The sequence below is a fragment of the Misgurnus anguillicaudatus genome, unplaced genomic scaffold, assembly GCF_027580225.2.
Source record: "Misgurnus anguillicaudatus unplaced genomic scaffold, ASM2758022v2 HiC_scaffold_33, whole genome shotgun sequence".
In the NCBI taxonomy this organism is placed as follows: Eukaryota; Metazoa; Chordata; class Actinopteri; order Cypriniformes; family Cobitidae; genus Misgurnus; species Misgurnus anguillicaudatus.
This window is the reverse complement of record NW_027395283.1, coordinates 872,338-888,090: the sequence shown is the minus strand read 5'-3', so window position 1 is coordinate 888,090 and position 15,753 is coordinate 872,338. Positions and strand designations below refer to the sequence as shown.

General features: G+C 38.3%; 1 protein-coding gene across 2 annotated transcripts in view; it reads left to right on the top strand.

Moving 5' to 3' along the window:
* The window catches only part of LOC141363240 (protein NLRC3-like), a 102,679-nt gene that overhangs the window by 14,152 nt on the left and 72,774 nt on the right, over positions 1–15,753 (top strand). For both annotated transcript variants that reach the window (XM_073865830.1, XM_073865829.1), the window contains exon 8: positions 15,190–15,363. In XM_073865830.1, the coding sequence (XP_073721931.1) occupies positions 15,190–15,363 (174 nt within the window). The remainder of the gene's footprint in view (positions 1–15,189; positions 15,364–15,753) is intronic.

Here is a 15,753-nt window from a genome sequence, read left to right as displayed (position 1 = left end):
TATGAATCCGATACATTTTTACAGCCGTTTAATTTAGTGGCCATTTGCAGTATCTGCAGAGCACGCATCCCTCTGCAGATACTCCTTCAGTTTAAACTTAATCCTTAAATTTGTGTCTCATATTATTTGCTGTGTTTCTTTCAGTGATGATTCCCAAATGCCTCTCTTTCTCTCCAGACTGGAGCTTTAGTCTGCTTGTGTTGTTATTTATTCTGTCTGGTTATGGATGATGAAAGAAAGAGGTTTGCACAAAAATCTTGTCATTATTTACTTGGCGTCACGTTATTGGTGTTAACTTTTCTGAAGTTAGATGTCGGCTGCCAGTCAGTCCCTCCAGTTGTTCGCAATTGCAGAAGAGCACAAGATCACCAAAAGGTTGGATTTTTGGTATCCTGCATTATTTGTCATATTCTGTATTAAATATTTCCAGAAATTAAAAATGTCTCATAAAAATAAATCAAATATAATATCTGTCATTATAATTATAGTAGACAACTTGGTGAATATTTTTGGCTTTAATTTACTAACATGAATAAACAATCCCTCTCATAGCACGCTGTATCTTGTTACCATAACAGCTCTGCCCCCCACAGTTAACAGTGAATAACATCTTCTGAGTACACATAAAATCATTATCTCTACTATATTTATGAAGTTTAATGGTAAGATATAATGCATTATTTTCATTACGATACACACATGAAAAGTCCTCGTGAAACCTGCTTGGCGCACCTGCTGTCTCATATGCAAGGATCTGGTAAAGCAATATAATGTATTACAATGTATTGTTTTGTAGTCCTTAAAATAAGCAGTGGCATATTAAGACCTCGTGGTGCCCCTGGAAAACAGCTCCATACAGGTGCCCCCGACCCACCTCACAAATGATCTTGCAAGAATCCACTTAATAATTTATACGATTTTGTAATAATTAGCAATTATTACATTTAACAAGGAAACTATCAATATAAACATGTCACTTTTGTAAAATTGAACACAAAAACAACTCTTTAATCTGAGATATAACAACATCTGTAGTAAATGTGCAACTACTCAGTGGTGTAATGCTACATTGCTTGTACTGAACAACACAAAAAACAATTGCAGTGATATTATGCACAAATTCTCAAACAATTTACAATTGCACTTTTCTGGAATTTGACCAAGCAAACTGGCATATGATGTCTTTGAAATCTACTGTATGTCCCTAACCAGTTCAGATTCAATGGCAAGCAGGGAAAGTGCAGAAAGACGTTTCTGTGTCATTGTTGTCCTAAGTTCATTTTTCACTCCCTTTAGAGTAGATAAAAGACCTCCCTCTGTCATGATTTCGGTCTTACAGGCCGCTATGTTTTGTTCCCCTGTCTTTGTGTTTTGTTTTGACAGCTTCACATGTATGCGTCTCTCACATGGGTGTCATCAGTGTGATTTCCTTCACGTGCGTCACTTCACAGCTGCTCCTCATTTTGATGGCCAATTAGTTTGCTATTTTATCCCTGCATGTTTTGTGTCTCGTTGCAAGTTCGTCTTTGTATGTGCTCGCCCGTTTCTAGCTCGTCTAGATTCTAGTCCTGTCTTGTCAAGTGTATTATCTTAGTCTGTTTAAAGTTGTTTTCCCGTTTATCTGTGCTCTCTGCTACCCGGAAGATTTGGATTACCGCCGCTGTTACCATCTGTTATCCTCTATTCCATCTACTCATTAAAGACTGCCTTATATCTCCATCTCTGTGCAGAGGATTCTCACCGGGGCATTGCCGCTGTCCAGCAGGACGGTCATTTGCCTTGGGAGCTGTCCAGCACCTCTAACGCTCTCTCTCTCTCTTCCTGCCACAGGATCACTCCCCTCGCCTGCCGGAGTGATCTCTCTCTCTACTGGGATCTCTCTCTCTCTGTTTTTTACCTCAACACTCTCCTTCACAGTTAGATACTGGCAAAGTTAAATACAGTCTAAGTGCAACAAAAACATTAGGAAATTTTGCCTTTAGTCCATTCTGATGAACAATTTGCATCAGCTCTGCAGGTGAAGTCTTGTTTTTCCTAAAATCTCTGAACTGAATCAGTTCATCAGTCAAAGTTTTATCTAAGTTCACTGGATAAGTGGATGAGAGTTTATCAGCCCTTATGTGCAATTCACTTTCTGTACAGTCCTTGCAAAAGAGAACACCAAAAAGATCATAGACCTTTTTGTAAGCATCCATACGTTTGCCCAGGCATGATTTTAGTCATTTTTTTAGATATTTTTTTCATTTATTTATTTTATTTATTTCAAACAAATAGTATAACAACAGAAGAATACTCAATAATAATAATGACAACTACACGTATGCTTGAAATTGAGTGGGTAGAAGTAAAACTTATTGAACCCCACCCCAGTCTATCAAAGAATTTATACCAACAGAATAGCTGCTTCCTTCTTCAATAATATCAATGGAAAAATTAAGAAAACATATATAAACGAAATAGTAGTAATAATTTTACCTCGTTAAGAAACATTATTATAGTTGCCTGTGCACAACCATACATACATACTATACATATTCGTAATATACAGATATTACCGGAAGTAACAATGATTTATCAAATACCAACAAGACGTTTGAAATGGTGAATGCTTTGACATTGCTTTAATTCAAGCCCCATATTATTCCACAGAGTAACCCCACATAAGCACTTTTCACACAGACATTCCGGAAAATACACGTAAAAGGCATCCTGGATTTTTTGTTCATTCACACTGACATGATTAGCTGGCATCTGATGGTCCCGGAAAGACGTGACCTGTTGAAAGTCCTGCCCTCTCTTCTACACTGCAAAAAATGACTTTCTTACTTAGTTTTTTGTCTTGTTTTCAGTAGAAATATCTAAAAATTCTTAAATTAAGATGCTTTTTCTTGATGAGCAAAATGACCTTAGTAAATAAGTCTAGTTTTAAGACATATAATATACAATTTAAGTGAAATTGTCCTTAAAACAAGCAAAATTATTTGCCAATGGGGTGAGAAAATTTTTTTTCACCCCATTGGCAGATAATTTTGCTTGTTTTAAGCACGAATTCACTTAAATTGTATATTTTTTGTCTAAAAACTAGTATTATTTTCTTAGGTCATTTTGCTCATCAAGAAAAAGCATCTTGATTTAAGAATTTTTAGATATTTCTACTGAAAACAAGACAAAAATACTAAGAAAGTCATTTTTTGCAGTGTACGCAGCGTCTGAAGTTTGCATATATTTATTATTTCTCTCTCCAGAAACAACTTGCATGCATTTTTGCATATTATTTATTATTTCTCTCTCCAGAAACAACTCATTTGCATTTTTGTTTATGATAAGATTATAAAGGAGCGTGTGACACGCCGTTCTAATGCTGGTAAATGATCTCAACTTCAGAGTGGATATTTGACGAGCTCCCTGATCTCTGCTTTAATACAGTTAATATCTAAGTTCAAGGACAATTTTTTATTTTCCATCCATTTTTAAAATATATTTAATTCTTTATTTACAACGTTGATAAGTCGCTCCAAATTGTCTACAATAGAAAATGTTTGTATCATCAGCAAACAATACACATTTAACCAATTGAAAAACATTGAAAATATCATTAATATACAAGTTAGTCTGTCCAAAATTACATAATATGCCTTGACCTTAAATCTCTGACTTACATCAGTAAATAATACTTCATCTTCGTCATTTGACTCATCCGCAAACCTTAAAAAAAATCTATTTTATTAAGATATTTTCTGGATGTATTATATTAAAGACACTGAGAAACAATTATATATGATCACTGTAACATTGCAAAAACAACAAATCTAATTGTGGCATAGTGGCCTAAGACTTTTGCACAGTACTGTATGTTTTGAAAATTTTAATGAATAAATAAATGTTATTATGGTATTGTGTAAATGATTATCATCAACCACATAATAATTTCTCTTCTAAGATATAAATCAAGTATAAAATATAAATAATACAGAAATAAATGTAGACTGAATTTACAATATTGTGCTGTCTCGTTTACTGCTGAAATTATGTGTAGTGCTACTCTGTGTTTTAGCGCCACAGTCTTATCATTTTGGGTAACAAAAAATCGAAGGCTTAAATCTCACTGGACGCTGCGTTTTATTGCAATGCCATGAGGTAAAATTCATGTCAGTGCAAAAACCTCCTTAGGTCTGACCGTCTGACCTCGCACCAGTCTGATGCGTGCAAAAAATCACCAACCACTGTTTGTGTCAATCTTACATCAGTTTAAAGAAACAGTAATATATATTTTAAAAGGGACTCGTGTAGACCCGAGAATATGTCTGATTCCAAATGTATTTGAGTACAAGTTGACACCGAGTCAAAATGCTCACAAGTCCATGACAAGACCAAGACCATTCAAATATGGTCTCGAGTCCAAGACCGAGTCTGAGTCTTGAGTACTACAACACTGGTCATTATTGTCGTTTCCAGATTATTTAGCTTATCAGCGAGTGCGGCAGCATCACGTCTTGTGTCTGCTTTTCATTGCAATCTGCAGCAGTTTTTGCAAGCGCTTTTCTAATTGCATTGTAGTTTACATAGAGAGCTTTGGTGGAGCCGGCCGTACTGTTTCATCTTGTGGCACACAGAGGTTTAAGGGTCAAATTAATGTGAATGTCACTGTCATTAAATACCCGATTCCAGCGATGAGTGGATGCGCTGCAAAAGTTATAAAGAGATTGTAAATGACAAAAAAAATGATGTGACCTCATCACAGCAATCATCTATGCTGTTCACGCCAATGAGATTCAAAGAATGAGCAGCACAGAGCGTGTAATGAATTAAAGGGTTTTGCCTTTTCAGGTGTGCTTGAAGTCCATTATATTCCAAAGTCCAACCCCAAGTCTCGCACCATTTTTAATACACACTCAGCAAGGCTTGCACCTGTGTGGCTATGGATGGGCTGAAATTTAAGGAATCTTTTTAACTACTCTTCCCTCAGCATTAACAAATCTAAAAATAAATGTCAACTGATCAACATGAGAGAGGTCTGGGTCTGAATCTACAATTATTGAAAAATATTTGGCCTGTTGGATTTTAGCTGCTATTATATTTGTAGTTTTTTTTTGCCCATTAACAATATAAACTCTTCACAGATTCAAGACAAGAAATAGGAGGTCTTACCTTAACTCTTCTGTCCATGCTTCTTTAAATGTTCTTGTATAAAGGGGTCAAACTTTCCAATCAGTTCAAGCAAACCACAATTTCTGTTGTGTTGTGATCCTAGTTTTTCCTCATGCCCTCAAAACAGAAGCCCCCTTTATCCCAAAAACTTGACAACGGCTACTACACGCCTCAATACCTCCTTCTAGTAGTTTTGTTCAAAGTTCATCTGCCAGCAAATCAAAGCATCGACTACAGATATTTGTTTTGCTCTGTTTAGCAAGCATGTTACGTCGGTGATCCGCACTCTTTTCGTGGTCAGATATCCTCTCAGGATGTTTCCAGTCACAGAAGCCTGTAATAAATGTATGATTTTGTGAGGAGAAAAGTTTACATGAATAGAAATAAACCAATCCAGTTGACGGGGAGTACAGAAACGAGACTGTAATAATTCATTTGTAAGAAAACGTGTTCTTCCCCCATTACACAATCTCGTACAGATGCTGGATATTTGGCAGCCTGATTCTGATAGACTGCAGCCCCATGTTGTTTACTCTTCCCTCACTTTTTCTGTGATGAACCACCACAAGGCCAGATCACCAGGAACAGCAAACCGTTGATTGTCCGTTTCATCATCCACCTCAGTCTGGGTGTAGGAGCTTAAGTCTAGCTGTTGGTCGATTGTTTCTGGATGCTTTGGCTCATCAGGCACACTTCTGTTTATTTGATCGGTGGTGTCTCTCTGTCGCTAATTGATTACTCAACAGAGCATAAATTTGCGTCATCGTTAGTGGTGCTAACAGACTGCTCGGCACCAGTGTGAAAAAACTGCATATTTGTGGGATTTTGTGTAAAATGGCTTAATGTCCTTTTTTTTTTTTTTTCGCTGCTGCTTCTCCAATATCTTCTTCCAATCATTTTCCAGATAGCTGTTGTGCGTGTCACGGTTACTTAGTAGATTCGCAACTTTGTCTTAAAGAGCGAGTACTTTTGTAATTTTATAAAATATTTTTTTTATTGCTGGTTTCAGTTGGTGCCCCTAAGACTTTGGTGCCCCTGAGCACTCACCCAGTTTGCCCAAATGGTTAATCTGCCCTAGGGATGTCCCGATCCGATATGCTGGATCAGTATCTGGGACTGACAACATGACCAAATCCAATTTCAAGATGTGCGTTAGCCGTGATTGTTACTGACAAGCTATTAAAAGGACAACTTATTATAAAAGCACCATAAACATTTTATGCACTATATTTAAAGTCTTTTAATACACTCAATAGCTGCATGTGAAGGAACAAACACACATTTAAAGATATTTTAGTTCACAGAAACACTAACTTACTCGCAAACTGGGTTAATCCACTGGTGAAGCATATGGATGAAAAGCGTCATTCACACACGCACACACAATATAACTGTAGGCTTTTTTAAAGATCTGATTTTATAAAGTCTCAGTAAGCCGTTGGATGGATGCAATTCATTTTGTGCTGAGCACACGATGCATCTATTCTCTTTGTGTTTTAACAGTTATAAACTTTCCATTGCGATGCGAAGATTCCCATGAGAGGATGATTCAAGGGCATCAATTCTGCGCCCAGAAACCCCATGAACATAGCGTGTTATGACTTAGGCGCAACAATTCTGCACCCGGAATGTGCATAAAAAGTCTGGTCAAACGCATAATTCCCAAAATAACCATCTGCACACTAAAGCTTTTTTACTATGACAGTTTCACACAATTAAGAAAAAAATATTTAGCATTTACTTAATTGATCAAACTAACCTATATGTTCTCCGAAACACTTCCATGATTAATATTTACTAATGTTTCCTGTAACTTGTAAATCATTTTAAATGATTGATTTTAACATTTAAAATTATACTAGATGTAGCAGAAAGCACTATACACATTTAATTACAGTGGTATTGCACAGATATCGGTATCGGCTGGTATACGGATTTCTGGTATTGGAATCGGAAATGAAAAAGTGGGAACGGGACATCCCTAATCTGCCCCTGAAAATAAGTTGCTGGGACACAAAAGAAAGTCTGCTGTCCATAACATCTCAGCAGGAATAAACATGCACATGCAGAACTGTGATCTTTCAGTCTTTTACAGTCCCATACACTCATAATTAACTCAAAATGTCCATTGGCGTATATCAATGTATATAAAAAGGTTATGTTTAAAGTGAAAAGTTTAGGAAAAATTTTGTTTAGGATGTATAAATCCATTACTATAGGCTTGTAAGTATAAGTGACAGCTGTAACTTATATGTTAATCAAAAAACAATCTGCTACTTAATGTTATATTTATTTGTCTGTTTTTTCATTTGTTTCTCTGTTCTTATTTTTATAACTTACAATTATAGTTCCGGGTTCCTCTAACGACTGTTGTTACAGCCAACAGCAAAACATATCTCGGGCATAATGTTATCTTGTTGTGAACCTCCTGTGAGTGTTTTATTGATCTTCATCTGGTAGTTGTGGCTGCTGTGACCATAGACTTAACCAGTCCGCCCCTGCCGTGTTCACATACAATTCAATTCAATTCAATTCAATTTTATTTATATAGCGCTTTTCACAAGTGTTAATTGTTGCAAAGCAGCTTTACATGAGAAGATGTAGAGGAGAACACAGATAATCAATAGATAATATAAGAAGTAGAGAAAGCGGTTAAACCGTACAAGCGAGCATATTAATAACGTAACGTATACAGTAAAATGCTAAGTTATGCCAAAGTTGGCTGACTCTCCCTGGGACTAAAAACCCTCTAGGAAAAAAAACCCAGTGGGAAAAAGTCCTAGAAGGACAAAAACCCTAGGGAGGAATTAATATATATTTATATATATATATTTATAGAAACGGTAGGGATAGGAGGCGGGTAAGCGAATTAAACTGGTTTAGCCGGTGGTCGTTGGTCGGGCATCCGCTGGTCATCACGTTGAAGGACAGCCAGTGGATCAGTGATGCAATGATCTTCACAGCAACCGGAACTGGGTCTGTTTGTCTCATGGTCCTCGTGGTCGAGGACGAGACAGGGAGAGAAAAACAGAATTCTATTAGCGTAGGGGCCGTTCGCATGCAATGCAAGTGTCAAACATTATAGTGGTTCAAGTCAGCTCGGTTCCAGACAGGCTAACTATTGCGGCAATAGTATATTACCCATATGAGGTATGTGAGTGCTTTGTTCTAGACAAACTAACTACTGCGGGAAATGTACATTTGCTGGACATGTTATGTGAATGCTTTGTTAAAGAAGAATGTTTTAAGTTTAGATTTAAATTGATCGACTGTGTCTGATACTCGAACATTATTTGGTAAATCATTCCAGAGCTTAGGGGCTAAGTAGGAAAAGGATCTACCACCTTTAGACACTTTTGATATTCTAGGGATAATTAAGTGACCAGAATTTTGTGAGCGCAGTTTACGTGATGGATTGCATTCTGATAGTAGTTCTTTAATATACGAGGGCGCTAGGCCATTTAAGGCTTTGTAGGTGATTAGTAATATTTTAAATTGTATGCGATATTTAACTGGTAGCCAGTGTAAAGATGCCAGAATTGGACTGATGTGGTCATACTTTTTAGATCGAGTAAGCACTCTTGCGGCAGCGTTTTGAACCAGCTGTAGCTTGTTTACCTGATTTGCATGGCATCCCCCGAGTAACGAGTTACAATAGTCTATTCTAGAGGTCATAAAAGCATGTATAAGCTTTTCTGCGTCTGATGCAGACAGCATATGGCGTATTTTTGAGATATTTCTAAGATGGAAGAATGCTGTGCGGCAGATGTTGGCGATATGACTATCGAAAGATAGATTGCTGTCGAACATTACGCCTAAATTCTTAACCGTGGAAGATGGCACCACCGTGCAGCCATCTATGGGCAACTTGTAATCTGACATATTATGTTTGTAGCGATTCGGTTCAATAATAAGTATCTCTGTCTTATTGGAGTTTAGCATAAGAAAGTTTTGTGCCATCCAGTCCCTAATATCACTAATGCAGTCTGTTAGCTTAGAAAACTGGTGGGTTTCGCTAGGATGTGACGAGATGTAAAGCTGGGTATCATCCGCATAGCAGTGAAAACTTATGTTATGTTTCCTGATAATGTCTCCTAGAGGTAACATATATAACGAGAATAGGATAGGGCCTAGAACTGATCCCTGAGGTATGCCGTATTTAACGGGGGAGTGATATGACTCTTCCTCATTTACATAAACAAAGTGATATCGATTGGTTAGATACGATCTGAACCAGGCTAACGCCTGACCACTGATGCCAACATAGTTTTCTAGTCTATTGAGTAAGATTGTGTGATCTATTGTGTCAAAGGCTGCACTAAGGTCTAGTAATATAAGGATTGAGATTTCACCACGATCGGATGTTAATAGGAGGTCATTTGTAACTCTAAGCAGCGCTGTCTCTGTGCTATGGTGGGGCCTGAATCCTGATTGGAACTTTTCATATGTATTATTATTTTCTACGAATGTGCGTAGCTGGCTTGCCACTACTTTTTCTAATATTTTAGAAAGAAAAGGTAGATTTGAGATTGGTCTAAAGTTATTAAGATCTCCCTGGTCAAGGTTTTGCTTTTTAATGAGCGGTCTAATAACTGCTAGTTTGAAAGCTGTTGGAACGTATCCTAATTCTAGAGATGAGTTAAAGATATTAAGTACCGTGTCTGACACTACATGAAATACCTCTTTTAGTAATTTTGTGGGAACGGGGTCTAGTATACAGGACAATGATTTGGATGACGTTACTAGTTTAGAGAGCTCTTCTATTGTAGTAGGATTAAATGACTCAAGATGTTCGTTTGGTAATCTAGTGTTAAATGTACTATTGGGTAGAGTGGTGGCTGCTTGCGTAGTTTCTATGTTTTCCCTAATAAACATAATTTTGTTAGTAAAGAAGTTCATGAAGTCATCACTATTGTGTTGGAGTTTACTATTGGTTTCTGTTTGTTCTTTGTTTCTAGTCAGTTTCGCAACTGTGCTAAATAGAAAACGAGGGTTGTTATGATTTTCTTTAATAAGCGTACTGAGATAGGTAGATCTGGCAGTTTTAATAGCCTGTCTGTAGTGTTGAACACTCTCTTTCCATGCTGAACGCCATACCTCTAACTTTGTGCTTCGGTAGTTTCTTTCCATTTTTCTAGCTACTTTTTTAAGGGATGCTGTATGATGGTCATACCATGGAGCTGGCGGTTTTTCTTTGATTCTCTTTTTTCGAATCGGAGCAACGGCATCCAACGTGCTAGAGCAGACGTTGTTCATGTTTTCTATTATAATATCTAGATCTTCACAGTTATCTGCTACATGTTTCATTTGAGACAGGTCTGGAAGAGTGCTAATAAAGCTATCTTTAGTGGTGGAAATTATTGTTCTGGCTAATCTGTAGCATGTTGTAGACTGAGCGGTCCTATCTAGAAGTATTGTGTATGACAGAAGGCAGTGGTCTGAAACGGCATCGCTCTGGGGTGATATTTCAATGTCATTAATATTGAGTCCGAGTGACAGAATTAAGTCTAGTGTGTGATTACGAGTATGCGTGGGCCCTGACACGTTTTGTTTAATGCCGAGAGAATTTAGAACATCCATAAACGCACGACCTAATGCATCTTTTGGATTATCCACGTGGATATTAAAATCACCAACGATCAGAGCTTTATCTACAGTGACTGTAAGCTCAGATAGGAAGTCTGCTATTTCTTTAAGAAAATCTGTGTGGTGCCCCGGAGGCCTATATATGGTAGCTTAAATGAACGAAAGCCGTTTGTTGTTGCGATCAGTTATTTTCATATTTAACAGTATTATTTCAAACGAATTAAATTTTAGGTTGGATTTATGGTTTACTTTGAATATTTTATTGTATATTGTAGCTACACCACCCCCTCTCCCTTTTAGACGAGGAACATGTTTATAATAATAGTCTTGTGGGGTGGATTCGTTTAAACTGGTGTAATCGTCTGCTTTAAGCCAGGTTTCTGTTAAACATAGTGCATCTAAGTTTTGGTCAGTAATTATTTCATTGATAATTGGTTCTTTATTGGTAAGCGATCTAATGTTAAGAAGGCCGAATTTTAACATTTGAGTTTCATCTGTTAATGTATTGTGTTCTAGTTTTATGTTAATAAGATTTGTACGAGACGAGGTAAACGGTGCTCTGTATTTATTTGTTCGAGGAACAGACACAGTCGAGATGTGTTGGTACTCTGTTAAAAAAGGCTCTATGTGCTGGGATATATGTGATCTTGACATGTCAAGGCAGCTAACAGACTGATGGGTAAGCCGATCTGTCTGTTTCCTGACCTGGGCCCTGGATAGTCAGACAATATCAAAAGTAAGACTATTGGTCAGATTTCTAGAGAGTATAGCACTTCCTTCCGGAGACGGATGGAGGCCATCTCTCTTTAGCAGGTCAGGTCTTCCCCGGAAATGCTTCCAATTGTCTATAAACCCTACGTTATGCTGAGGGCACCACTTTGACATCCAGCCATGAAGAGACACTAATCTACTGTAAGTTTCATCCCCCCGGAAGGCGGGGAGGGGACCAGAGCAAATTACATTGTCTGACATTGTTTTTGCAATTTCACACACCTCTTTAATAGTATCTTTGGTGATCTCCGACTGGCGGAGTCTGGTGTCATTCGTGCCGGCGTGAATAACAATCTTAGAAAACTTACGGTTAGCATTAGCCAGCACTTTAAGTTTGGATCTAATGTCAGACGCTCTGGCTCCCGGTATACAATCGACTATGGTGGCTGGTGCCTCAATGCCAACGTTCCTGAGTATAGAATCTCCAATAACCAGGGCACCTTTAACAGATGTCTCAGCCGGTGTATTGCTGAGTGGAGAAAATCTGTTTGATATTAAAACAGGAACGTGATTTGGATGCCGAATGCGACTAGGCCGCCTGACAGTCACCCAGTTAGTCAGCCGCCTTGACTCTGAAGTCGGAACCGAGCCAAGTGTATTACGCTTAACACTAGGCGCACCCGAAACAGTGTTTGTAACATTAACATTAGCGGTCTTACTGTCCTCAACTAGCGTTCGGATGCGCGCTTCTAGTTCTGCAACCTTCTCCGTCAGCCTTACTACTTCAATACACTTAGCACATGTAAACCCCTCTATGCTGACGGAAGAAGCTAAACCAGGGGTGTCAAACTCAATTTCATCCCGGGCCACATCAGCATTACGGTTGCTCTCAAAGGGCCGGTTGTATTTGAAGGACTGTATGAATGTATCTACTCTTTTATTACTGTACATTGCATAATTTTCTCTGCATTTGCTTACTATTAGTTTTGTTAATAACTCAATTAATACCTAGCTTTGAACGTAGAAGCCCTGGCAAATAATGACAAAGTGTATAGAGTACAACTATTCTACAGATTATTTTTTAAATAATTGTGATGACAAAAACACATGAGCACACTCAAAATTTTCTGTTATCCTTCATTGTGCAGTTAGGAAACTGAGAGGCATTTTAAGATACTAATAAAGAGTTTTACAATCTCCACCATAATATGCATTTATTAGACACAGATACTCTTGTCATTTCTTGCCTTCTTTGCAAAAAAGCTGTGATTTTTTTACCTGGCTTTAAGTGTCTGATTGACTGACGTCTCATGAGTTCAGTGTTGTAGGCTACAGATCAATAGTTTCAATCGTTTATTAAAAGTATTCGGTTTAGATGAGTCATTAGTTCACGTACTTAGCGGGAATAGACGCGTTGTAAACTAATCCCAGCTGGACATCGCGAAACATTTCTGTAAACGAGACGGAAAACATTTTCTCGCTGGATGCGCGTGAGCGTGCGCGAGAGAGGGAGAGAAAGCACGAGCAGATACTGTCCGTTTCCATCTGCGGAGGTCGCATATGCAGCGTCATGGTTTATTTAAGTTAACTGACCATTACATTCGCAAGTCATACGCACATTACAACTATTTACTATAAACGAAGAATAATATTCAACTTTATAATTGTTAATATTCTGAAACAAGACAGTCTTGATGACGTATGCCGCCTGGAAATGCGAGCTCCGGAGGCTGCAGCCTTCGCATTAAGACACGGCCACTCTAGTAGTGCGCGCGTGCGGGGCTCTGCTCGTTCTCTCTCATGCAATCATCAACATTATCACTATAATTACATTACAAAAAGACTTTGGCGGGACAAAAATTTGTTTTGGTGGCTGCTAAAAAAATCTATGTAGGAAATAACATGCAAAGAATAAAACTTATAATAACAATAAAATTATTTGCAGACTCGGGCCACATAATTAACATAATTTGTAAGCTCTCACGGGCCAGATGAAATGAGGGGGCGGGCCGGATTTGGCCCGCGGGCCTTGAGTTTGACACCCCTGAGCTAAACTGTACATGTGGCAAGTAGTGCAGGTTACAATGACAAGCGGAGTCTTACCGTTTTCATGCTGGGCGATGGCGTCTCCGTTCCCCAGACCGCGGTCCGTGAAGCTGCATCGAGATGGGTGCTCGCTCGTTGTGTGCCTCGGTCGTCTCCGGGTGCCTGGAGCCAGGGTGATGTGAGGCATGCTGTACCGCCTGGTGCTAATGCCGGGACACAACTCCTCCACAGCTTCCCGCTCTGGTGAGGAAAGGTCTGAAAAACATACATCGGATGAGTCCGCCATTAGATCGAAAAAGAAGGCAGATTTACAGTAAACAGACAGTGAGCAAGTGCTAACTTCAACCGGCACGTTTGTTTATGCTAGTGGGCTATATGCTAACACTAGGTGTTTACTAGTGATAGATACAAACTGAACCAAGGAGAAAAGTCACCATGTTCTGAAACATAGACTCAGGTCTGAAAACAGCCTAAGATGTCCTCAGACAAGTATTGTTTAAAATTCAAAGACAACTTTATAAAAAGTTTTGGTCCACTTTAAATGTTGAATGGTGAATTTTAATTTAATCTCAGTAATGTATTTGATAACTGAAGCTGGTTTTATTCAGCATTCATCACACACTTTAACTGACAATCACAAACATAAAACATTAAAATTTAATTATGATGAGAAAAAAAGTAAAACAACAAAATTATTTAGAAATAAAAACATAAGGGAAAATTTTGTTTTGATTTGTCTAATGAGAGAAATCTGATTTCATTACTGGATAAAAATAAATAAATCACACAATTAATATAAACATAAACTGATGAAGTTAATTTCCTTGTAAATCTCACTGATGTGTTTCAGTAAAACACAAACACACATGAATGGAACTAAAATGAAAATGTTCATAGACATGATGACAGGAAGAGAAACAAATTCAACTCACTGTAGATCTGTGTGTGATCTGTGTGTGAACAAATGGCACTTTTCCATTGCATAGTACTCCACGGTTTGGTTTGGTTTAGTTTGAGTTGGGTCAGATTACTTTTGGGAGCTTTTCCACTGGGTGCAGTACGTAGTTCCAAGCGACCCGAGCTGAACCAAACGTGACGCGAAAACACAGTAGGTCACTGATTGGTCTGAGAGAATCGTCACTACAGCGCCATCGCTATAATGTAGATTAGCTTTACCTGTGCTAGCTTGCGCTGTCTCGAGCAAACATGTTGTCATCTGTGCTGTGCTCTGCTATAAGTTCCCAAACTCAAACACCATACCAGTTTTGTGGCGGAACATTCGCGACGAGCACGTCAGCATTAAATGCTTAAATGCAACTTCAATGAGGCTCAACGGAGTGCCGTCGACTGATGCCGCCGTGTTTGAACAGAAACTATCATGTGAGACTGAGGTAGTGATAAACGCAATGTGCAAACATCTATTTGTGGTGGCCAATTTTAATTTTGTGGCGGACTGAGAAATAAATACATTTATGGGAATATACAACGCTCTCACTTGTATGATGTCACAGAGGTAGGCAGCGCAAATATAACGACACGCCTATACAGTAATCCCTCCCACTGCGAAGTGTTACTAAACTCGATGGAAATGGAAAAGCTAACCACGCCAAAGTGAGGTGAGCTGACCCGGCCCAAACTAAACTAAACCGTGGGGTACAATGGAAAAGCGCCATAACTGTGTGTCTCTGTTCTCTACAGGTTGAGTAGTTGTGGTATTACAGATGAAGGTTGTGTTGCTCTGACTTCAGCTCTGAGATCAAACCCATCACACCTGACACATCTGGATCTGTCTGATAATAATCTCACAGATTCAGGAGTGAAGCTGATCTCTGATGTACTGAAGAATCCTGACTGTAAACTGAAGATACTGAAGTAAGATCATCTCTCTGATAGTCACACATGTACTGAGGTTTAGTTAAACATAAACTGTATGAAAAAACACACTAAACTCTAAAGGATCTGATAAGTAAGCAGATACATTAGCAGTCTCATGAATAATTATGAGACATCGATACATCATCAAAGTACTGCAGTGTTTCACCACAACACAACCTGTGAAGATAAAAACTGAGATAAACATTCAAATTGAATGTCATTCTCCTATAATTAAAATGAATGATGTTGTGTTGTTAGATTTCCCCTACACCCCTGACTGACTTAAGTTACATAACCGATGCATCTATAGACAACACACACAAGACATTTATCCACACTGGTTGTCCATAGAAGACAAACACTCAAGAGTCAGACAACAATTTGTCC